Raw genomic sequence first — 26,139 nt, 5'->3', positions numbered from 1 at the left:
GTACCAACACATGTACAATGTCTGCCACCTCTTGGACAATCGACAAGATGATTTGTGGAGACCAATTAAAACGAGCCTTCTTTGTACATCACTTGGTCGATTGACCATTTAGCCAATCATGTTCGATGTTCTTTTGCTGTTGTCCTCTGATTGGATGGACATATATATCTCTGCGGAACAGCACAGTTGGCTTGCTAATAATTAAGAAGCTTTTTAAACAGTAGATTAGATCCAACTTATAGGAAAATGGGGATATTTGTTACATTTCTCGACAATTACACATAGTGAGGTACATGTACAGTTAGAATAAATTATCATACATTCAATTCATATTCATGACTGCGAAATTCTCAAAATATTCATTCAAATTCAAATAAAAAGTGCAGTTACAAACAACAGATGTACAGTTTGAATGGGTGCCTTTGTTAAAATCACGTTTAAGTGGGCATAAAACATTTAAAAATTCAAAATTCCATACTAACAAAACATTTATTCCAAAGGGCTTGAACATGTTTTTTAGGGGTGTTTGAATTTTTACGTTTTTAACATGTACGTCGATGGAAACAAATGACATGATACTAAGTATACCATACAATTACCAAACAATTTCCAAACAAAACTGCTTTCATTTTCTCCAAGTTCAATGTGAGGTCCATTTTGAGAGGTGTTAAACTGCGGGGGAAAGTGCTACAATTGTTGGACAATTACATTTTTTAAATATTAAAAATACTTGACTCGTGTTATTACAATTAAAATATGGCAAGGTCTTCCATAGGACCGGGGTGGGTGCCACTAATTAAACACACAATGCTAAAATTTGCAATAGTTGGTTACATCAAGTGCGACCGACTGTGCCACCAACGTTGGCGAACGTCAGCACAGTCTCAATTTTTTTTCAGAATGGCAGACACACAAAAAACATAATAACCCATTGGGATGGGGACGAAATTTTCTACCTTCCAAGTTTCAATTAGTTCATAAATATTGGCAACATTTCACTTCCAGTCACAATTAAGTATTTTATTTTCGAGGATTTCAAAAGTTTCTATCCAAAACGGTCACACATTGATAATTATCGCTCTGCACTGAAAACTGCAGATACCTAGACTGTCCCATACAAGTCCATCTCCACAAAATCCATGATGGAAATTCAGTCTTGCTCAGTTTTGTTAAAAATCAAGATAAAATTCCTGCTTCAAAAGGTAAAATTTGAATCAATTAATTCATTCTGTCAAAAAGGACGATATTTGGTATATAAATCTCTTACGTTTCATGATCATTCATGGGTCAATTTTAAGATTAAGTTTCAAATGTTTGATTGTGAGAAATCTAACGGGTATTCTAACATAGCCTGTGCATGAAATAAACTGCCAAGTATAAAAAAGCAAGTATAGTTCGATATCAATAAAAGGATTTTCCACTACATGATTATCAGCTTACTTCGATGTTATGTTATAAAAACTTGGGAACAAGTAAAGTGGTATTATAAAATAAGGTGCGCAATCGATATGACAATAGCTAATGTGACAGTCGTAATAAAATATAATATTCAATTCAAAGCTTTGGAGTCAAGGCAATTCATAACTTATCATCGATGTGTATCATTAATCACAATTCAAACACAACATTGTTTCATTAATAAACATTTTACGGTAATAAATAAGCTGGTATTTATATGTATACATGCATAACACGAACATTGTGCTTTGTTTTTCTATTTTTCAATTAGGGTTTTTTTAAACGACCAACAAGGTTTATTCCATGTACGTCAGTACGTCCGATCCTCACAGAGAGCTCTATAACGTATTCCGACGCTTCTTCCCAATTTGCATGGGTTATTTTGATCACAAAATACGCACACACATACACACCAACAGATAGACCGACAAACACGCAAAGCAGCTTCACAACTTTATCTTTGGTGTCGTTAACGCATTGTCAAAAATCGTCACAATTATACCCAAGACTGACGTGTATGTACATGAACAAAGTATGCAGTTTAATTATCAAAGTTCTGTGTTGTCCTGTCCTTTGGTACATATTTGATTCACATATCTTTTGGTTCCACCAATCCAGAACACGACCGAAATAAAACAGGAACCCTGAAATTTGCAGAAAACCAGTCCCCGTGCATTGGAAATAACACTGACTGTGCACCAATTGGCCTCACTGCGTTTTTTACCTGGTGCAGTACGATCAAACACAACACCATTAAAAGTCACACTGAAACAAAGTCACAGGCAAGTACAGGACAGCAAGAGATTTAAAATATATAAACAGGGGGGGGGGGAATTATTTTTGCTGTTTCTTTTTAAATACCACAGTACGGGTTTCGGCATGAACTTGCAATACACTCAGGAACTACATAAATGACATGAAGTACATGTAACCAAAAAATAAATACAAAGTACTACAACCCACAATCTTTTCCCACAAGCAAAAAGGAAACTTCCATGGTATTTCGAAGGAGCTCCCACAAAACGTCCACTTGTGTGTACTTCAACGACAGTTCCATACAATTTCCAAGAAATTTCCACCGTGGAAAAATACCCGACAGTTCCAAACAGGCAACTTTCGTGAGGGTTTCCAGATCAAGTAGGCAACTTCCATGACAATTAATGGATTGAATCGGACATTTTCCTGAATGTTCCCTGACCAAATCTTCCATGACTTCCGGAAGTGCTCCAGAGTCGGATCAAAAGATCATCCATGAATTCAAATTCCTATAAAGTTTTAACCAAGAAAAGTGGCTTTTAGAATGTTGATTCATCAGACTTGGAAAGTTTGGTGTAACACAGCTCGTTATTCCTACGTTTCCATAACATTTCAGTAAATTGTCTAGGACCGCACACGAAACGTCCAGGATTTTTCGCAATCATTCCACTTAATACATCTCCAACTTCTCCAAAGGTCTTTGGTTTTTGAGCAATCTCAATGCCATCAGAACTCCTTGTGCTTGCATAATGAAAGTCAACTCCTTATTTTACATCGTTGTTTTTTCTTTCCTCAGGGGATTTCACGTTTCTGTGGTGGCAGGAAACCTCATGCAGCAACTTTTGTTTATAACACCCGGAACCCTTTTAGAACCAGTAATTTCAACACACCCACAACGACAAATGAAATGTGCGTCCAACACACGACTTTTACAAATCACAACGAATGTAGCTAAGATTTTGAAAATACGAACACCAAATAAAATGTAGCACCCAGTTCAGTTCTTTTCTCAAATAGTCATGGACTTTACCCGCAACACAAACAAAAAAGGATCTGACTTTACCAAAGCTCTAAGTATGGTGACGCTTATGATTGAACGAGTGCCTTTTTTTCTAAGCATCCACACACTGACAAGGTAGAGTGCAAACGTGCAAAATACTGTAATTACCAGAACCAATTTCCCTCAGCTGCCAACAATTTCAGAACAAAATCCTCACCTCATCTTTTCAAATGAACATTTTCCCCATTGGAGGCTAAAAGAAATTTAACTGCTACTTTTCCTAATTGTCTACTCTAAAGGGACTGATCCTGATATGTTCACAAGCAACTCTGACATTGTATATGATTTGAGCAATTCCACTAAAAAAGCATCCTTAGTATGGTTCTTATACATGCACACTTATGGAATTACCCCCTTTTGTGTTTGCCCTACATATATAACAACATCACACTGTGTTAACTGCACTGCATTCTGGCAGTCATTCAAGTGGGAACGTGGGAACGATTTTTTTGTTTAAGGTCAAATTAAATCACCCATATTGTTTTGCTCCAACAATGAAATTTAATGCCAGAAATGGCAGCCAGTTCCAGACTCCTTCTAGTTCCTTACTTCTAAAGGAAACCGTAATTTTTGTCCCGGGGAAGACACTTACACTTCAGTTCACATAAACTTTAATGTAACAATGTGACCTAAAAACGAATAAGTTCCCACACTGCATGAAAGTCTGCAAGAGGCACATCCCTTGTATGAGGAATAAAGCTGTAGGTCCCATGGATCATTGCCGTTTACGGAACTCCAGAAAAAAATTACTGTGGAAAAGTACTGCACGCTCACACAAGTTTTTCTAGTAAAATAGTTCACCCAAGATTGAAATCTTAAGACAAAATATCGGAGTCAGAACTCAATAACAAGTGGATCTTGTTAGGAAATGTTGGTTCAGATACATTTCAATGAAGTTTTAGGGAATTTGGCTGAAGAATTAAAACCCAGGGCCAATGCCAAGGAGCTATTTATGCATGCAGCAACCAGTCTAACACTTCTTTAGTCCAACATGACTAGAATAAACAAGATTTGAAACTTTGCATGGTGGTAGGGTATAGTAGTGAGGTTTGCGGTGACACCAAGTGGAATAATCTCTTCTAAGAAGTGTGGTTCTGAAAAGAACCGGGTGGTTTTAAAACTCGAAGTTCCGATCAGTAAGCTCCGATCTTAAATGCCAGCATCCGGGGTGCGTCAAGTGTCCGGGTAAGCGGGTGGGACTTGACTAAAGGCTACTTCAGGAGAGGGAGAGAGAGAGGCGACGATCAGAGCAAACTGATCGGAATGTCAAGTTTCACAACCACCTGGTTCTTTTCAGAACCACACTTCTTCTCAAAAGAGATTACTCCACATGGTGTTACCGCAAACCACACTAGTATGACAAGAATAGTAAAATATGACATCTGGTACCCAGTCTCTGTTGCAAAACATTTTATCCACATTCATGCCACCAGACTACCAAACTGTCTGAATTTCCTAAAGTTGGACATACACGTATACAGTATGTATATACCAGTTGACTTGCTTCCAAATTCAAATCATGTGACTTCACTGACTGGTGCCAATCGTTGGAGCAAACCTTCCCTGGCCCTTTGAAGTTGAATGTTGGTTTGTGGTATAAATAAGACCTTATGTTTGCCTTGAGCATATCAATTGTGCAGAACTCCGTTTGTGTAGCTGTAGTTGGCCGGTTGCATTTTGCATGTTACTCTGCACTTGGGTCCCAGTGTGGAGTAAAATAGCATATAGCTTCCTTGGCCATCATTTTGCAAAATTCTTGCTGCGCACATCTCTTCACCCATTACTCTACTGTCTAAACATACATACATGTACTTGTACATACATTATGTAAACCACATTTGAAATGCCCGAAAAAAAATTTGAAAAAAAAAAATCCTCCAATTGGTATTATCATATGTGACAGCAATTAGAAATTCAAATTCATTGTGCCCACAAGGGAAAAAATAGCAAAATAAAAGTAGTCAGCATTCATATGATAAACAAAAATGTTCAGTGAAAAACAAATTGCAAAATTTTGAAAAACATATTTTTTTCCTGAAAATATATATCTATGTCATCAGACCATGATTTTTCATGAAGCACACATGTGAATAAGCATTAATCTGTACAGTAAACGGCTAAAAAAAGTAGACACTGTTCGTTCTCTTGCCCTCCGCACCTATCAGACTTCAGTGAGAACAAGAGAAATGAATTACTCGTTGCCTTTCAAAGAAAACATTTTACAGTGAAGGGGTAAACAAATAACTGCGAATAGTTCACAAAGTTCAGCTTCACAGCAAAGCCTTTTACAAATGTATAAAATTCATTGATATGTGAAGCACTGTTCAGATTATTGTTGCTGTCAACAATGTATAATTTTGACACGCAAGCAGCAATGTATTCGAGTCCCTGCAAGTCCATCACAAGTCCATCACAAGTCTTTCGTCTCAAGTCAAGTCACTAGCTATTCAAATAAACTGTCACAAAAGGAAAGGACTTGCGGTGGCCCCGATTACATCACTACAGGCAAGTATCCACAAAGTACATAAGAAGCAACATTAAGTTCCCAGCTGCATTAATCGTGTTTATGTTGACCATAAGCAACAAATTTCAAAGCTAGACAGTATCACTGAAAAATCAACCAATCAGTTTTTTTGCAAGCTGGCCAATCATTGAAACATATTAACTTAATCCAGGTATCCAACACATTTACTGATATCATAGCCAAAGCGCACAAAAAGTACATGGCACTTTGTGACCCCTCATAAGAGCTCCGTAAACAGTACATCCATGTATGAATATGTACCACATACGGCACCGACTCACGCACATATGGTGAAGGACACATGATTGATTTTCATATATGAATGTGCACACATCTGTAGTGTCTTCATGTGAGTGCTGTTCATGTGTGTACCGCGGCATTGCATTCAAACTCTCTCTCTCTCCTTGTAACCTTTTCAGAGGGTACTTGTGCACGATGCAACACCCTACGTTGCATGATAAACATGTGCAATATGCGAGAATGCTTACATATATAGCCACCTCTGTGGAGAAGATTCCATTGGCAATCCACTCCAAATTTTAGTTCTGGACAATATATCACCAGTTAACTACATTTGTGAATTGTTGCTATGACGCGACAACAAGAGTTGCAATCCCTCTCAAAAAACCTGACACTTGACAACATACAATTTTGAATTTGTCTGAATGGAATGTGAGGGGTGCTGGAATTGCCAATTACTGGGAGTAGATTCTGTTGAATTTTAGTTTAGAATGGATTCTATTTGATTCCTGCCTGGAGTCGCACAAGCCCAATAATGGATAGTGAAATACTAATATGTTGAACAACAAGGCCATTGTATTTACTGACTGGTCAATAGGACAGCTGTGCCTTCTTTGAAGCTTGAAGACCATCCACTTAGTCATGCACACCATGAGGCGTAGTTTACTAGTTGATAATAATCAGTTGACTGGCTTGTGGATGTTGTTGACCCTGGTACATTACCTGAACATACCCACTAACATGCTAGCACCATGGTGCTTATTAGTGGATCCCTCTGTCTGACGTCTCTCCTCTTTGTTTCACCATCCCATCAGAAGTTGACCGTCCTACATCCACGACGATGACGACAAAACTATAATTCTTGACAACTATTATTCTTGAAACAGTTAAACACACAGCAGTTTCACAGGGTGATTTTGGAAAATATTTGCCATCATAGGGGACAAAGTGTCTAGAAGCAATCGGGTCCCTTAACAAGTTATACTTAATCAGCCATTTTGCTCTTTTTTGGAGGTACCAGTTACTTGCCAGTATTGTCCCATCAGCAGGGCAGCCATCAGTGTCTGCTACAAATTCATTGTTGCCAGAATGTCTTGGCAGAGTTCTTTGTACTGCAAAGCATCCCCGGCTAACTGACGCAGTTTCAGCCCATTCAGTGCCAATCCAGGGACACGGCAGACTTCCATCTCCATCCGCACGCCATTCCGGTGCAGCTGAAAGAGGTTCTCAATGTTCTCATAGATCAGGGCCGGCTGCTTACAATCAAGAGTCCTCCTGATCTCAGCGACTATCTCTCCAAGTCCCTTGCAGGTGGTCATGCAGAAGGACTTTGCATGTTTGATTGGGGATGGCTCAGCAGCGTGCATGTCTGACTCACTCAGTGTCATGCTACAACTAAGGTTCATTCCCTGTGCTATCAGCGGTGGGATGTGTTGCTGCTGGCCAGACACATTATCTGTTTTCCTGATCCCACTGCTGCCACCATCAACACTGTTATTGTTGGTGGTGTTGAAGAACTGACTCAAGTCACCTGAGGGGATACGGATTGTTCTACGTAGTAGCTGTGTAGGGACCTGGGCATCTACGCCAGGCATGGTTGTGTGTCGGTGGTGGTTGTGACTTTGCCTTGTCTGGCCATCACTCAGCCCAAACGCTAGAAATCCTGCACAGGAATTACATTTAGAAATCCTATTTACAAATATGTGACTGGATTTCACGAAATTAGTCAAAAGGAAAATTTTGGCTATTAGTTTTTCACAAGCAGGAGGAAACACATGCTCTTATTAGTTTTATTCATCACTAAATTTGACAGTCACCAGAAGTATTGCCTGACATTTTGGCTGGAAGCCTGCGTTAGCTAAGCGTAATAGCAAAGTTCTGTGCTTAGAAGCCCCATGACATTAGGCCCTTGGTCCGATGTCATGGAACTGTTTACAAGAAATAATTCTAAACATGTGTATGTGTTAAGCATAAATCACAAGAACCAGTAAACACTGAATGAGGTTTAGGCTAGTTTTCGCTTATCAACTATTTTTCTGTGTGGAATAAATTTGTTGACCATGCTCAGGAGTAAAGGTACGCATACCTTGTGCTGCTTCTTCACCTTGTGATGGCCCTTGCATCGTGTTGGACTCTTCCATTGCCTGCACTAAGTCTGTATCATCAATCCGCTGTTGCTGGTTAATCCCCTGCAAATAGTGGAGCGTTCCAGGTGACATCAAATTGGGCAGCGGGTAGTGCTGACTGGGCGGTGCTGCTTGCATCACTGGTTGCTGGCTGGAGATGTTGAACTGGACACCCCCATTCAGCCCAGGGAGTGGTAGATTCCTGGATTCCTGTTGTTGATTGGACGGGAGCTGGCTAGTGAGAAATGTCACCCCACTGGGTTCAGTGATCATCTGTGAGTGCTGCTGTTGCTGCTGTTGTTGTTGCTGCTGCTGCTGCTGCTGCTGCTGTTGAAAAAGTTGGTTGGACTGTTGTGCTAATGCCACACCACCCTGCATTCCTTGCTGCCTGCTCATATCATGATTCATTTGTTCGAATGTCACATGCCGTGATGCCTGCTGTTGGTGCTGGTGCTGTTGTTGTTGCTGCATGAGATTCATCTGCTGATTCTGGAGAGCAACTTGCTGTTGTAATGCTTCCTGTTCTTGAAGTGACTGAGCCGCTTGCAGCATTTGCAACTGCTGCTGCTGTTGTTGCTGCTGCTGCTGCTGCTGCTGCTGTTGCTGATAGACCAAACTTGAGGTCAGGCTACTCGGATTCACCGAAATCTCCCCCTGTGAGGAGCGGCCTCCCTGGTTTTGGAATAGCACCGGTAGTATATTCTCCAGTGAATCATTGCTCTGACCCCCAATGTTCACTATGTCTAGCATCTCACCTCCCGCCGAAGTCACAATGACTGGCGGAGAGGGAGAGAAGCCTGGCCTGATCCCACCAAACCAATTATCCCCAGAATGGTTGTGTGGGCTGCCCCGCTGCGAAGACATGCTGCTACCCCCTACAGCCCCTTGACTTAAAGGACTGCTCCCTTGTGAGGGGCTTCCCACATTCACCGGCCGGTTGTCAGGCTGGGCATCCAGCGTGGGGCTCATGTCAATGGATAACGGGTGGGTTGGGTAAGCGGTGGGATCAATGGACGGTTCAATTACCTCCTCAGGATGAACAGGGAGGCTGATGGAGGTAGGGGGGCTCGCTCGGCTATTAGGACTGTGAAGCTTTTTGAGCATTGGTGGGCTGTCGCAGGGTCGCTGTAGGTGTAATCTGTACAGAGTGTAGAAACAGAAAAAAAACCAAAAAGGAACAAACATAAAACGTACCTCACTTTAAGAAATCATATGAGCTTTTCTTTCAACATCTACCAATGCTATGTGCTTAATATTATTTTGAAATGCTATCACATGTGAAGTGCAAAGTACTTTTGGAAGGGACTATTGATTCTGAGGTAAAACATTGATTGAGATAAAAAAAACCTGTTGATTTATTTGATCATCCTTTGAAGCAAAGACAGTACCTCTGTAGGTGTTGTTGCAAGGCTTGTGTCTGGACGTCCGTTGCGGGTTCTGCTCTCACTGTTGGTATCATTGGGGGTGTGCCGCTGCCGATACCACCCTGGGCTAACTGGAACTGCAAATCCCACAGATAAACAAAACACAGATCTTTAAATCAATGTCAGCTTTACTCAAGAGAAAATATGACCCATATGACATGAGAGTATGTCAGAGTGCATGATTGGAAAATGAAATGAGTAGCAATACATGTAAACTGTGTAAGAATGCCAACACCTTTTCTATGGACCATTTGTACGAGCATAAGAAAGTGCTATCCATGGAATGGATGCTCAGGTACAATATACATGTATGTTATGAATCAACCCCATTGTAACCAATAGTCCTCAATCAAACTTGCCCACTGGTTCATGCACTCGGTTTATCATTTATACAATCTACATATACCAAGTATATATATGGTGGGTAGACTTGTTCCCTGTCTCCCCATAATCAATCTGAATTAATTACAGTGGCAAGCATGGGTACTACTCTCTCAACACCTACAGATATAAAATGCATATACATGTACTACGAACCTATGGAAACATATTGTACACTTAAAACAGATCTTTTTCCAACCTACTGTCAGCTGCCACAATGGAATGTTCCGGATTGAGCCGTAAGCCCCGCCCACTTTGCATGTTAATTGGCAACAAAATGAACATCTTTTTAATGTTGAACTACATGTTCAAGCCATGTGCGTCATGTGAATCTGCAAGCATATTGGACTTTTCTCAGACATTTTGGATATGCAGTCATGGCTGTGATTGGTAAAACTTTATGGGACAGGGCTTACCAGATTGGGGTGGGGCTTAATGGTTTGGGGCAAACTGACAGGGGTGTTGTTTTACCAAGTAAGTGGGGTAAACTTACAGTTTCTCCACATGAACTGTTCATCCATTTACATTTGGTAATACATGTGCCCATATCAGGTTATGCAAGATTTTGCCAAATACAAAGAGCGACACTTTAACACCTATTTGGACTGCCTTTCCGGAGTCACGCCGAACCAAATTATTCCCAAGATTTCAATTAAGTTTGACATTTGAAACTGTGAGGAGCGACTGCACACAAGTTATTGAAAGATTTAAGGTTGCAGTCATTTGCAAACACTCCAAAGACTAGTCAATGGAAACTTAAAACAAAGTTTGCCAGTCCGAACCCATTGTCTATTTTGACTTGTGTTGCTTAAAATACTTATTAGTTCCGCGTGACTCGGGAACAACAGTCAGACACAGGTGTAAACCTACTTCCAATGCTTGTATTCTCTTACTCCCACTCATGAATATTCATCGTCTTACAACCTTTCCCAATTGGTCAAATTTTGACACATGGTGTGATGGATAAACTCTATAAACTCAATGGTGTTTTCAAAACCTCGGCTCTGTCTCCAGCTTTGGCTGCATCTCCAGCATCAGATCATTTCAAAGCTTTTCATGTTCACACCAAACAGGAACACTGAAGCAGTCGCTTTATATATTACTCTTAAATAGCTCTGAGGCAGTTTACCCATGCCTACTGGTCACGCAATTGTCTCGTGGGTGGTCTTAAACCGCTATTTATAAAGCCGGTCAGCGCTGTTCGTGTTAACGACTGATCTACAACAGTGAGCAAGACCCTGCGCTCCGCTCCACATTTGCGCAGTACGTATTCCCCATGCGCCAGCTGCCACCAGGTGCTTAAGAAGGAGTTATCCAACAAACACCACACACACAAAGAAACTCATCCTGATCTTGGAATAAAATGGCAAAATGAAATCGTTGGCAGTTTTTGTCAACTTTTGAAAATTGTATGGCTTTTTGATTGAAAAGGTATGTTGAAATCTCTTGATGCCATAGCTGGCGGTGAAGCCGAGGTTAAAAAAAAAAATACCATGTAGGGACTACATTTAAGTACAGTACAGAGAAAGTAAGGGAACATCTCAAAAGTCGGAACGTTCGTTTCAGGAACACTGTGCGTTCCCATTCCCAACTGGAACATGCCGTTCCAGAGTAAGCGTGCATGCGCATAGACAAACGTTCCCACACGGGATCACCTGGCATTCCCAGGATGTTCTCAAGGAAACAATGCATGTTCCCTATTGGAACAGCCAAGGTTCCCTTAGGAATGTTCCAAGCATTCCAACTTTTGAAACGTTCCCTAAAGAGGCATTCCACATAAATGTGACATTCTCTGTACTTAAACTAAAAATGGTAAATCCTGTCCCTTGTTAAGTATTTGTTGATCAATTTTACACTTTTGAATCTTGTCAAAATACTGCAAAAAATACTCATCAGATGCAGCATTTCAACCTACCCCAAAACATTATCATTAGTTTACATATGCAGCGTATAGCAGAGTTTCACTATTACGAACACAGTGTTTGCAAAAGATTGTTCAGAGAATGTTCATTATTGCCAATCAAAATGCATCATTGTTTCTTTCGATTTTAATTCACATTGCTGTTCAGCACTGAATTCAGTGATAGGGGTGTTCATTATAGAGGTGTTCTAGAGTGCATTCACGTGAACAAGTTTGCGAAAAACAGCCAAATACACAAATGAAAAAACTTGAGAACTTTCAATAACAAAACTCTTTGGTCAAAAGCAAAGCTTCAATCCAACTTATCTCGCCTTTGTCAGCCAATCAAGATGCTTGTTTCATGCCAGAGGAGTGTACTACCTTGCTTTGGCTCTTTTGATTGGTTCTTCCTAGTTCTCCGCACTCGGGGCGATCTACGTACGTTCTCCCGGCACTGGTGGTATTTTACGAGCGCCAGCGCTCGCGTTTTGGACCGGGTCAAAATTTGCGATCTGTTGGCCTGGTTTGATGCATATATCATTAACATGAATATGCAAAGCAAGTCTGAATACTTAATGAGATGCAAGCTATGAGCAATCAAAGAAATATGCATACATGTATATTCATATCGACCATGTAACATTTACAGGCTGTGAGTATTCCAATTTATCTTCAAGCAAACTTGAATCCTCGATCCCGATTGGTCAATCCATGACAACCACCCGTACTACATTATCCCGTATACCACGGTCCATACCTCACCCCACTTATTGCGTTATTCCATGATGCGCAAGCCATTCCCGCTGCACGCACATATAACACCGTAGGTTAACCACTGTAAAGTTCATGTACAGTGTGCATGTTCCATCTTAACTGCGTGAAGCTTGCTTGAAAATAAATTTACTATACCACTCACGGTCAGTGTAACAATATTTGCTGTGAATACTAACCCCCAAATCCATTATTTCTGAAAATTACTTCACAAGCAAATTAAATATTGTATATTACATTGAAAAGTGAGAAAGCGTTAGTAAGGCCAAAAAAAAAAAGTCTCCGGTTTCTGGTATGGAGCTTGTCCAAAAAGTGGTGCGGCGACGCGGCTTTTTTTTTTTTTTTTACCTGACTTTTTTTTTTTTTACTTGACTTTTTTGCTTCAAATGTCGGCTGGTGACTGCAAATGGTACCCGACTGAACTTAGTGCAAATATATGGGAGTCCAGAGAGGCCACATTAAGCTTATTCTCGATCATAACCCCATCTAAAAACACGTTGAAATTGCGCAGCAGCAGAATTCCAGTCAAACCAGTGAGTTTGGTGGTTTTGAGGCATCATCTTTCATTGAAAAAAAAACCTTTTTCATTTTGCCAACACACATGGCTACGGCGATGCGCGCGCATACCAGAAACCGGAGACTTTTTTTTTTTTGGCCTAAGACTCATTTTGTAGAATTTGGTTAATACATTCATACAAAATGCAAATGACATCATAACAATCCAGTGATGTAGAATACACACACCCCCCCCCCCCCCAATAAAAATCATGCAGGTACATGTACATTTGTATATAGCTGTTCAACTTTGTTCGACACTTCTGACACTTGCCGACACCCATATTTTGATTGGCATTCCAGAGTCAGTCCAAACTATATATTATGCCTTAGAGTTGAATAAAAATTGACAATTGAAATAAGTAGGCGTGATTACACACACGTCAACAAACAGATTGACTGTTGCTGTCTATCAGAAGGACCTGGCCTGAGTTGCGCCAATTGAAAATTAATGCATATTGTTCACTTGTCTAAAACCAAAGTCCAATCAGCCCTTTCAATATTTCAACTGCGCATGCACACAATGATATGGGTCACGGGTCATTTAGGATAATCAAACGCTCAGTTATGGCGTATGAACACGCATGGAGACGGTCGCACGACGCTTGCGAGTTAAAATCGCTTAAAATACTACAACACTCGTAAAGTCACCAAATATGCATTAAATGTCTAAAAAGCTATTTCCCATGCAACCTTTACCTCAACAGATCAAAAATAGGAAGTTTATCTCAATACCGTACATCAGGTGACTATGTAAAGCTTATCTCGATATGCAAATGACAATCATTAATATGCATATTAATGTCAGTGTTCCCGCAGCTTTTCCCTGTCTGCCAGGTATGCAAAGGCTTACACATGCTTGCGATTTTCACAGCGTGTTTGAAATCGCTAGCACGTCGGTCCTTTTGCACACAACAGGGGCAGAATTCAATCACCTACATGTACTTTACATAAAATTGGAATATTATGCAAATGAAGCAGAGGGGCAGAGAGAGTTGGAAGCAGGATGACCCGTGAGCATGATGATGTGACGATGGTGGTACATGGGTTCTCAAAAGGTAAAAAAATGGCCTTTCAAGTGTTAAGTAATTCTTATAAGTTGCTCCCTATCACACAAGTTCTCATTGGCAAACGTGGTCAACTTGGAAAGTCTATGTTGTTGAATCTCTTTCTGACTCTGAAACTGAAATAGTCAGAACCAGGTATTTGCACTAAAGCTTGTTAACGAAGATCTTTGAATGAGGGGAAATATGAGTCAATTATTCAGACTATATGTATTCCTATGTGACGTTTGAGTATACCTATAACTAGACTAGAAAAAAGTATTTGACTACAACAGTAATTATGCTCCACACAGCTTTCTCAACAAATCCGAATATGCAAATAACAGAGTGAAAATTTGTGATAATCAGTGTCTAATAATAATCAGTGTCGAAGAATCTGTGTCCTTAAGCTGGACACTTTACTCCAATTGGCTTTTCTGATCTTTATGACATTAGACTTGTCCAGTGATAGACAGCAGGAAACAAATCCTGAAATCTTGCCAACAATTTACTTTTAGGCATGTCTCAAAACTGTAAAAAAAAAAAAAAAAAAATGTATTGTTTCCCCATACTTTCATCCGGTCTCTAATCCATCTTTTTGCAACACAATGCACATGCATTGAAATATAATTACTTCATAAGTTCGTAGAGATGTTTCTTAAGTGCATTTTGCTCCTATCACTTTGCATTACATCCCTCCCCCCCCCCAAAAAAAAAATATTATGGAACCATGCAACAAAATGCCAAATGCATTTAAGAAAAAACATGCACATACTCTTTCATTTTGTTTCAAAAGTCGGGACATGCAAGTTCTATCAAGAGCCCAATCATGTAGCAAAAATGATGTATCAGTTTCATTTTTTTTTAAATTGACAGAATTTTACACATTGTAAAGATATATTTAATTGCAAATTAGTTATTTGTTCCTAAGTGAACTTTTGCTGTTTAATTGTTAATTTGAATATCAGTATGCTTGTCAGATAAAAAAAGTGGATTTGTTTTTGTTGTGTTGTGTTATTATCTTTGGAGACTCAAATTAGAAATGAGATTCATATTGGAACAGAAATAAGAAAGTTTTTAGCAAAGTTTCTAAATTTTAAAATACATTTTCTAAGACCAGTTCCGTTCTGCATGACTGCAGGTGCAGCACTGGGCATACATAGTTTGAATACAACAAAGCAGTTTTCATAACTTGCTACATGTATACTACTGTTCATAAATACTGTATAAAATTCACAACTTTTTTTGAGGAGCAAGTTGATATTCCTCAAAACATTCCGCAGGTTTCATTGTGATCTTTTGTGCAGTATCTGCTGCCACCACGAGTCCATTAAGCCTCCAGCCCAGAGAAATTTGACATCGATTACCATGGTATATAAACAATGCAGTGAAAAACATGCTTGCTGCCACCAAGAGTTCATCAGACCTCCAGTAGGAGAAATTATATTAAAAACAAAGTTGTCAAGGACTTAAGTTGACTACTGCCAAAAAACCTTGAAGCAGTAAAATGTAAAAGTTGAATGCCACTGTACAACATCATTAAAAAAACAAAAATACAACTGCGAGTGTACACATGTACAATAACCTCTGGCGAAAAATGCAATGCCGATATCCCATATGGAACACGATACTTTGGCCAATTTTTGGGACAGACAGACCATCCGACTGACCAACCACTAGGTGACATGTAGAAGCTTCTGCCAGAGCTTAAAAACTGTTTCCGCCCACTTTATGGGGACATTTCGTCCTGGATATCGTCCAACAACTACAGAAAATGGCGTCCACCTTGTTCGAGGAAGATGTTGTACAGTGCAAGTGCGGGTGCACAATAAGCTTTGGCCATGTTGCAAGAAGTCACCATGAAAGTCTTGCATGAAATCAACCAAAAGGATCCCTGCCAGAGCTAAAAAATGTGACACAGAACGATGGCACGTACGGAACACCATACTTTTGGTCAATTTTTCCGGGGAACAGGCAGACCAACCAACCACCACAAGTAGAAGCTCCTGCCAGTACATAAAAGGACCAATGTGTCTGCTGCCACCAAAAGTTATAAATGCGTCAAGCTCAGTGAATTTCACCAAATCAAAATATAAATCAAACAATGAAGATCAAAATGTATGCTGCCACCAAGAGTCCACAACCTCAAGTTCACACCGAAGTTTCACTTCCTGTTCCTTTCACCAAAAACAAAACCATTTGACGACCAAAATGAATACTGCAACAGAGAGCATTGTGAACTTTCAACTTTGATAACTCACAAAAAAGGATACAAACTGTCTGCTGCCACCAAGAGTCCAGAATGTCTCGTGACATTAATAAAAAAATGGGGTGAAAACCTTGTCTGCTGTCAATACGAGTCCAAAAAGCCACCAACTGGGCGAAATTTGATTTGTAATGCCATTGCATTAAACACAAATGGAGTAGACTGCCACAAAGTGTTAAAAAAAAAAAAAAAAACAGTGAAATTTCACGATCATATAACACTGGTGATATAGGAAATGTCTGCTGCCACCAAGAGTCCATAAAGCCTCAAGCCTCAGTGAATTTAACCATATGAATTTATTTTGCTATGGCTTGTAAATACACGTGGCAATGGTAAGCAGCTGCAGCCAGTTGAAGCTGCTTCCAATTTGGATGACTCACAATGCAGTGCGCCACCAAAAGTTTGCCACGGAGAGTTCATTTTTCCACGTTTATTGTGGAAGATCGTCCACAAGTTAGTAGAGCAGGACATTTGAAATTGTTAGTTTTTCCAGTCAATAGCTTCGTATGCCTATAATTCAAGTATCTGTTTGCCCTTTTTTATATCAATATGGTGTTTTTGTAAGGCAGCAACGCTATGCTCCAATCTTTAGCAAATATAGCTTAAGTTGTCTACTGACCCTCGCTCAATGGGCCAGCTTTTGTCGACCATAAACTTGAAAAATGGACTCTCCATGACAGACTCTTGGTGGCGCACTACATAGTGAATCGCCTGTATTGACATGCGTTTAATTTCAAGCCTCAGCCAAGTAATTCTGACAAACGGACTTTTTGAAACAACTGGCTTTGGCTTCCTCCTAAGGAGATTTTAGGCCCCAACTTCCGTGACTCCAGCTTCATTTCAGTGCATGTTATGCCTCGGGAACATTCAACCGGCTCATGTGAAGCCAAAAGTTAGAATATTTTTGTTACGTTTGCCTCTCAGTGATTCAGAAGTCGGGGGCAAAGCCGAAGCCGAAAGTGAAGCAAAGATTTGAAAACTCCAAAGCATTACCTAGACAAAAAATATACCGAACTGTCTGCTGCCACCAAGAGTCTACAACTTCCAGTTAATTGAATTTTCACTTTTTAATACCATTATACCACAAAAAGCTCAACGGAGAACCAAAATTAATATTGCAACCAAAAGCACAGCAGGCCTAGTTTGAAACTTGGGGAGAACTTCAAAATACGACGTTACATCACACACACACAAAACAGAGAACCAAAAAAACTGCTGCCACCAAGTGTCCAAAAACCCTCCAGTTCAGGAAGGTGATAATCCTAGACCACATATTCCTTGTCTTGGGTTATTGTCTAGGTATTCCATACAAACACAGTTATGGTAACATGACAACTGCATAACATCCTCACGCATCTCACACACAAAAAACAACCATGACAAATTTAATGTCTGTTGTCTCCATGGCATCACAAAAACAAGTTGGGCCAATATATCTGCTGCCACCAAGAGTTCAACAAGGATCCAGTTCAGGTAAGTCATCATCTACGGCCATAGTCTACAGCTAAAGATTAACAACATAGAGAAAACTGTAGTGTGACGAAATCTAAAAAAAACCCATCTGATTCGGACATGGCCTAAAACCATACTAAAAAAAAATATAAAGACAGATATATCTGCTGCCACCAAGAGACAAGAGTCCAACAAGCTTCCAGTTCAGGTGTCTTTGGCTAGATTGGTAGTGTGAGGAAAACTGTAGTTGTTTTGAGATACCAAAAAAAGTATGATTTGACACGACCTAAAGCTTAATTTTAAAAAATCTGCTGCCACCGAGAGTCACAAAGCACCCAAGCTGAGTATTAATGCTGCGTTAGTGTACCGTTTCAACACGATTTCCTTTCTGGTTTGTGTGTGTGTTACATAGCAGATGCACCATGGACCCAAGATTCGCTCGTACCCTGCGCCCTGCAAACATCACGCTAAGAACTGCTGTTGAATTTCAGCTCTGATTGGATAGATTTTGTAAACCATTTTGTAAATTTTCAATTCTCGTCACTTGCTCAGGCCCTGTTTCAAATTCACGAAGGGTCCAACTGCATAGTATGGGACACCCAAATTTGTCCACATGGTCTGCAATGAAAAAGAAATCACATCCGGTATGGAATGTATGCATTTCTATGAGAAAGTTTTCGGATAGCATTTGCGCCCGGCGCCATTAGCTAGGTCATGATAAGTTACCCAGAATGCCCACTTCCTTCACAAGATTCTGTAAAGCTCAACAACCCTTCCCAGCGCCCTGTTTGCAGGGCAGAGGAAACAGGGAGGGGGGCAGGGGGTAAGAGTGAAGGACCCAAGATTGATGGCAAACGCGTGAGGAGAAATAATTGGAAATACAATTTATTTTTAGGACGGTCAGGTAAATTGACTTAAAACCTCCAACTTGTGGAATGAGGCAATGTTTCTGTTGCACCTCATTTCTAATGTCTGACAGTTGGCTATATTTTGATTGGTATTTGAATTTATGAAAGTTAGGAATTTTGATTCTTAAGGGATCAATATAATAATAATTGTACAAATATATTATCTGCTGCCACCTAGAGTTCAGAAAGACTCCAAGTTGTCATCTACCTATTTGGCTTGGGTTCGTATCCCACAAACGGGTAATGTGTATCAGAGTTGTGTGTGTGACTTTCTTTTTTTTAAAGTTAGGTTTCATTTTCTTTCCCTGAAATGTCTTTCAAGGGTTTCCCCTGCAACTCAACCTTTCGCCGTCTTCACTCTTTTGGTGTCTCAAGATGTCCTGTCCACTGTGCACATTTAGGGAACACTTTACACTTGACAAAAAAAATATGTGGGGGGGGGGGGGGAACTGAAAAATTGCCATTTCTAAGCATGAACATGGGACTTGAACAGATAGATGTGTGAAGCCCAATGAACCGTTTTTAGCATGGAACGGAATGCTTCCCCGGACAGCAATGCATCCATGTGCCCAAAGTATGTCTTAATATCAATGTAACCATAATTTTATATGGGAATGTTAATCTCAAACAAAATTTTCAAATTATGATAGCAAACATGTGACGGGACAAAAAGTGATTTCTTTTTCTACCTGACACCAAGAATAAAATTTGATTGAAAGGTGAATGTTTTATTCGTGAGTGAATATGATTGCTGGGGAAAAGTCCCAAAATACATGTAGTGATGTTTGAAAGCAGTGTGAAAGATGTGTTTGTATGTCTGAGAAGATACCCATTGTGTAAAAAAGGTCAAGAGACAAGCAAAAGCAACGTCTGATTTTAAATAATTTTGGTTGGTCATGAACTTTTGATTTAGTTAAGGCTACCTTTCCATAACTGCATTTTTCAATCTGTTTTGTGTACTTTGGAAATAGGCCAAGGTAAAGTTTTAGTCAAAAGTCAGTCATAAGTTAAGCAACAAGTCAGGACACAAGTTACAGTGAATGAACAATGACAAAAGGAATATTTTTTTGGTCACAGCTCATTTGAGTTGAGAACGGATGACTTGTGATTGACTTGTGGAGATTTCTGACTGACTCAATGACATCTCTGAAGCCAATCTCTGGACACAAAGTGGACTGAAAATGTGTTTATGGAGAGACAGCTTTTTGACTTGTGTGACTTGCGTTAATATGCCCTGCCCATGAGATGTGGAAGCCTGAATGTCATGGTACCAATGCTGTTAGGGGCGGGTGAGAAAGACCTACAAGCGATACCCGGATTGCACCCATCGTCACCATCACATACTGTCAGGGGTTGGGGAGGGACCATGGCGGACTGGCCCCGCCGACTGTAGCGATTGTGGTACTGGAAGAACACTTCATCATCTTCCTCTTGCTCTCTCTGCCTCTTTGCTTCCTCATCTTCTGGGGCTGTGGATGCAGTTGCCGGGGTTACCTGGTTCAGCATCTTCTCCTTGTGTAGTTGATGTTGAGCCTGTTGGAGCTCCTGTAGTTTTGGGTCGACCGGTGAGCACTGCTTCTGTAGTTGGTGGTACTCCTTGTGCAGTTGCTTGAGTGAGCTTTTCTGGCTTCCGGAGCTGCTTCCACCCCCACCTGACGCTGCCCCGGCCGCCACTCTCTCTAGATGGGCCTTGAAGGCATGTAAGTTGGGCATGCCGTCCGAGGCCCGGCGCGTGTAGACGTAATTGGCCGGCGGATATAAACTCATGTCTCGCATGTGAGGGTTGCGATCAGGCGGGACGTGGAAACGCTCCCGCCGGGATGAACGCTGGGGGACGTTGATCGGCTGCGGTATGAGGTTCCGTCGCAGCTCTTCCTGTAGGTCATGTGAGGGCACTTCGGAGCAGAGCGTGTGTCTGAAGCGACCGCCTCTGTTCCTTAGATACCTGGGAGAGCAAAGAATTTCCATTATTGAAGCACATCTTGGATGCTGCATTCCATTGGTCTAGAATGGTCACATGATCAAGTTACTACTGTCACACAAAATACTAATATTACAATGGAGCAGCATGTGATGCTCTGTACCACATTGCATCAGGTTTGCAACATTCAGATAAAGATTGGTAGTGATGAAACTGGCTTTTTGAAAAGAAATCTGAAAATAGGCTGGGGTCGGGGGGTTTCAGATGTCAGTAACCTCAAAAAAGAGCACAGTATGTTGAGTTTTTGCCGCCAATCTCTGCATGCAACAACCTCCAAGCTCTGGTTTGTACTTTCATATGTCAAAGCATTCGCGGGTGGTCGCTAAATTGGGAGTCCTTGGACCCAGGCAGGCGCATTGCCAGGGTTTTGTTTGCCCGTTGCAAATTCCCGATCAGCGTCCCAACTTTGCTTTAAAATTCTCCATCCCATTGCAATCTGCCACTCTGCCAAGGGTAAGGAGTCATCTCAAAAAATATCCGGGAGAAGTTGCAGAAAACTTAATCTGCAATAGGCCTGTTGTATTTGTTGTAGGATTCTGAACAACTTCCCCAGAATCTTCTAGCGAGGAAGAATGCTTATTGATAACTTCATCACAGGAATTTTTCCAGGGAAGTTGTTAAGAATCCTTCAACTGATACCAGTATTTCAAGTCAGCTGACCCCCACTGACCTTTGAACTTCTTCTTGGTCAGGCTCCTCTTCGTCCGAGTTCTCCGCCTCCTCTGGTACGCCCGTCGCTGAGACCGGCGGTAGTCTCTGTTGTAACGATTCCCCTGAGGTCTACAAGGACAGACCAGATAGTTCCACAGTTAAGGCCAAGTCCCAAACGGCAATGTTGTCTACACTACGGCTTCTCTTATTAGGATGTCAATGGCAAAACAAATGCCACAGCCACAAAATACCCCAACTTGGCTCAGAATCAGTGTTGTAGTCCAATTCATCACAAGTCAGATCACAGGAGAATCACAGGTCAAATCATACATTGAAGTCCGGTTAGGCCAAAAAAAAAAATATTCGGTCTCTGGTCAGACCAAAGTTCCGGAATTGACGCGGCCACGCAGCTTTTTTTTTTTTTTTTTGCTTTTTTTTTTTTTCTTCAAGCTTGGATTGTACAGACAAGGTGGGTACTATTTTGCTTTTTTGGTGTCCTCATGTACATTGGTGTCCTCCATAATTTGCCTTGGTGCTTTCGATCATTTGCCTTGTTGCAATTTCCCATTCCTTGGTGCTCTTTGGTAAAAAAAATTGAGGAGGTGCGGAAATAGAGGGCGCCGTTTGGAGCTACCGCGGAACATTTTGGAAAAAAAAAGATCGACGCGCATGGTTAAAATCGACGCGCGCGCTGACCAGAGACCAACTTATTTTTTTTTTGGCCTTACAATCAACAGGGCATGATCATTGGCCAAGGAATGCCTTTGTCATAATACATGTACTTTGTGACATGGCAATTGGATGACGTGTGAGTGCCTTGTACTCATACTTGTATTTGTGGCAAGTTCTTGTATTCATACTCGTTCTCATGGCAAAATGATAACGAATACTCAACTCATGACAAAGTACTTGTACTCATACTCATGACAAAGTATTCATACTCATACTCGTACTTATACTCATGCTAAAATACTCATGAATACTCCTACTCATGACAAAGTACTTGTACTCATACTCATCACAAAGTACTCGTACTCATACTCGTACTCACTCTCATGGCAAAATACTAATGAATACTCCAACTCATGACACAACACTTGCACTCATGACAAAGTACTCATACCCATGACAAAATACTCATACTCAATCTCGTACTCATGGCCAAATACCACACTCATACTCGTACTTATGGCAAAATACACACACTTGTAGTCATGGAAATGTACTTGACGACAACACGCGGAAGGTACTTGTAACGGAGTACACTTTTGGGACTCGTTATCGTACTCATGGAAAAAAACTGCCTTGCACTCATACTCGTACTCATGACAAACTAATCGTACTTATACTCGTACCCATGACAAAGTACTCGTACTCATACTCCTACTCATGACCAAGTACTCATACTCATACTCATGGCAAAGTACTTGTAGTCATACTTGTACTCATGGCATACTCATACTCGTGGCAAAATACTTGTACTCATACTCGTACTCATGACAAAGTACTCCTCATATTTGTACTCATGAAAAACTACTCATACTCGTACTGATGGCAAAGTACTTGTAGTCATACTTATACTCATTGCATAATACTCATACTCGTAACTCATGTCAAAGTACTCGTACTCTTGACAAACTACTCGTACTCATACTCGTGGAAATGCACTTGACTACAACACTGGTTCATGCATGTCCATATCTAAAAAGAAATCATCTAAACACCAATAGTCAAACTCAGCAAACACAATTGTGTTGTCATGGCCTCACCTGTCCAGTCAGGTCCACATTGACTGGCTGGCTTGTTCTTTTGCTGAGAAACTGGTTCTGAAACTGCTGCAAGTGTAAGTACATGTTGGCGCCACCATCCGACGCCCGACGACTGAAGCTGTTGTGACCCCCCGTGGCCTCCAGAGCTGGCGGCTTCAGAAGATTTTGTTCCTGGAACAGAGATTTAGCCACAATGGATATCTTGCCAACACCCCCATCCTACCCCCTTCACTCACACCCAGCAGGCTTCCACCTTACCCGTTTAAACCCAGGCAGTTCCCTACCATTTTCCTCCAAACCCAGCCACTGCCCCCAACGTTGACCCCTTGCAGGCAGCACATCTCCCACCTTGACCCCTTTTCATCCAGCAGATCCCCCAAAACCCTCTTTGCACCCAGCTATTTCCCCTTCTAACCACCAGCAAATTCCTCAATTTTACCCTCTCTACACCCAGCCAGTTCCCCCATCTTATGCCCATTGCACCCAGCCAGTTTCCCCATCTTACCCTCTCTACACCCAGCCAGTTCCCCCATCTTATGCCCATTGCACCCAGCCAGTTTCCCCATCTTACCCTTACACCCAGCCAGTTCCCCCATCTTATGCCCATTGCACCCAGCCAGTTTCCCCATCTTACCCTCTTTACACCCAGCCAGTTCCCCCATCTTATGCCCATTGCACCCAGCCAGTTTCCCCATCTTACCCTCTTTACACCCAGCCAGTTCCCCCATCTTATGCCCATTGCACCCAGCCAGTTTCCCCATCTTACCCTCTTTACACCCAGCCAGTTCCCCCATCTTATGCCCATTGCACCCAGCCAGTTTCCCCATCTTACCCTCTTTACACCCAGCCAGTTCCCCCATTTTATGCCCATCGCACGAAGCCAGTTTCCCATCTTAACCCCTTCGCACAAAGCCAGTGCCACCACCACCTTCACATCTAGCAGTCCCCCTGCTTTCCCCCAGACCCAGTCTCCCACCTTACCTGCTCAACACTCAGCCAACTCCCTACTTTGCCCCTTCCCACCCAGCGAGAACCCATACCTTTCCCCTTCACACCCAGCTAGTTCCCTACCCATCCCCCGTCAAGCTCAGTGAGTACCCCTCCTTGTCCCCTTCTTATCCAGCGAGAGCCCATACCTTTCCCCTTCACAATCCCCAGTTATCTACCCATACCCATTTCAAGCTCAGTGAGTGCCCCACTTTGTCTCTTTTGCACCCAGATATTTCTCTTCCTTAAACCCATCAGATACCCCCCCCACCTAAATACGCCCTTTTCAACCCCTCCAGCAGCCCCTTACCTTATAGGTGACAAGCTGTTCTGGCTGATTGAGCCCAGTCATCAATGGCAAGTTCATGGGCAGGTTAGTGTTAAGCACCACGGGAGTCAAGGTAGGTAGAAGGTGGTGATGCTGGCCAAAGCTGCCCCCCTCGGTACTGGGATTGGCATGCTGAGCCGGCATAAGCTTCATCTTCAGGTGGTCTGGAACCTCCTGGCTTGGGTCTGCCGGGCCAAGGGTATGCCGCCGGACTTGGAGGTAGCGAGCTAGGGCCTCTGGGCACGGTTCCTCAGGGTCGCTGTCTACATCCACTGGCTGGTCAGACTGAGCAGATGGGAAAAACAGGTCACTTAACTGAGCAATTGTCTTTTTCTTGTGAAGCAAACAGCTGCAATATGCGCCGCAGCACCTTGTAGACCCTTTCAAGGTACTACATAGTTGGTCTCATATTTCTCATACACTTCACTTACCTGTCTTTAATCATTTCCAGCGCCTTTAGAACCTCATTGTTGGTAGATACATGCGCTTAATAAGACTCCGGTATTACTATTATCTCAACACAGAACAATCATAACAATGCTCATGTCAAGTAAGAAGATCCGGATGTGCGCACGGCGTCGTAACTTCACAAGTCAACTGCGATTGATTCCCACCTATCAGAAACATGTTCCATTGCTGCGCAGAAGGTAACATTTTTCTACTCTTCGGACTGCTTTTTTTTTCAGTGCCAACTGATGACAATCATCTCAATATCATCGCAGTTACACATGCACACTCAGGTTGCACAAAATGGGTGACTGATATGTTCCCGACAGTCACAGCTCAGGTGCTGCTTGATCCTGAAAAGTCAGTCGCCAACTGTTCTTTGTCATCGCAAAGTCGACCCAGGATAGCTTAACATTTACGCATTTGTGCTTACCTGAATGATAATCTGATCGTTTTCGTTCGTGAAGCGCACTTGGGGTATCGCTCCGGGCAACAAGCCCTGCCTCCGCCCCCCACCTGATGATATCGACGAAACTGACGACATGGACGCGATTCCGTCTGATGCGCCGCCCTCGCTTGGTGATGGTGATGGACTGGTAGTCGTTGCGGCGGCCATTCGACTCTTGTCGTGAGGGTGGGAGTTGGATTTTTGGTGGCGTTTTAACTTGTCGAGGAAGAGGTGATAGATTGCACTGAATTGGTCAAAGCTTTTGCCGCTCAAGGACTGCAAGGAAAAATAGAAAAATTGGTTATCATGCCAAGGAAACTGACAAATGACCCAACCAACAATTAGTACTTTTCAACAAATTAACGTTTTTTTATCCTAACAAATGAGCTTATGAATCTGAGATAAATGAATGATATGAATCTTTCTCTCCGCCTCAAACACACAAACTCTCAATAACAGTCACATTTTGTATGTAAAAAACAACATGCCAAAATGACTACCAAAAATCCATGATTTCAGCACCAAACCCCCCCCAGGTTTTTTTACCCCAAATCACACTTAACTACATTCCATCTCATTGGCACACCACTCAAATGAAAGATCTTGTTGTCCCCTTTAATTTGACACCCTATTTGATGTTGTGATGCTTGTAGTTTGGAAGATT

General features: G+C 41.6%; 2 protein-coding genes across 2 annotated transcripts in view; both read right to left on the bottom strand.

Moving 5' to 3' along the window:
• Positions 1-1,967: 1,967 nt before the first annotated feature.
• LOC119732880 (probable serine/threonine-protein kinase MARK-A) lies at positions 1,968-8,167 on the bottom strand. Its single transcript, XM_038206475.1, has 2 exons — positions 8,125-8,167; positions 1,968-7,701 (listed from the first exon to the last, which is right to left on the bottom strand). Exons 1-2 carry the CDS (start codon positions 8,159-8,161, stop codon positions 7,106-7,108), a joined length of 633 nt encoding a protein of 210 aa, XP_038062403.1. The 5' UTR covers positions 8,162-8,167; the 3' UTR covers positions 1,968-7,105.
• LOC119732853 (serine/threonine-protein kinase SIK3-like) overlaps positions 8,162-26,139 on the bottom strand; it is a gene marked incomplete at its 3' end in the record, with an annotated part of 61,191 nt that continues 43,213 nt past the window's right edge. The window contains exons 7-13 of the mRNA XM_038206456.1: positions 25,461-25,751; positions 24,563-24,865; positions 23,266-23,436; positions 21,516-21,625; positions 20,209-20,809; positions 9,553-9,665; positions 8,162-9,302 (exon numbers count right to left, since the gene is read on the bottom strand). Of these exons, the coding sequence (XP_038062384.1) occupies positions 8,162-9,302; positions 9,553-9,665; positions 20,209-20,809; positions 21,516-21,625; positions 23,266-23,436; positions 24,563-24,865; positions 25,461-25,751 (2,730 nt within the window). The remainder of the gene's footprint in view (positions 9,303-9,552; positions 9,666-20,208; positions 20,810-21,515; positions 21,626-23,265; positions 23,437-24,562; positions 24,866-25,460; positions 25,752-26,139) is intronic.

This window comes from Patiria miniata, unplaced genomic scaffold, assembly GCF_015706575.1.
Source record: "Patiria miniata isolate m_02_andy unplaced genomic scaffold, ASM1570657v1 HiC_scaffold_25, whole genome shotgun sequence".
NCBI classification, from domain to species: Eukaryota; Metazoa; Echinodermata; class Asteroidea; order Valvatida; family Asterinidae; genus Patiria; species Patiria miniata.
This window is presented reverse-complemented; position numbering and strand designations above follow the sequence as displayed.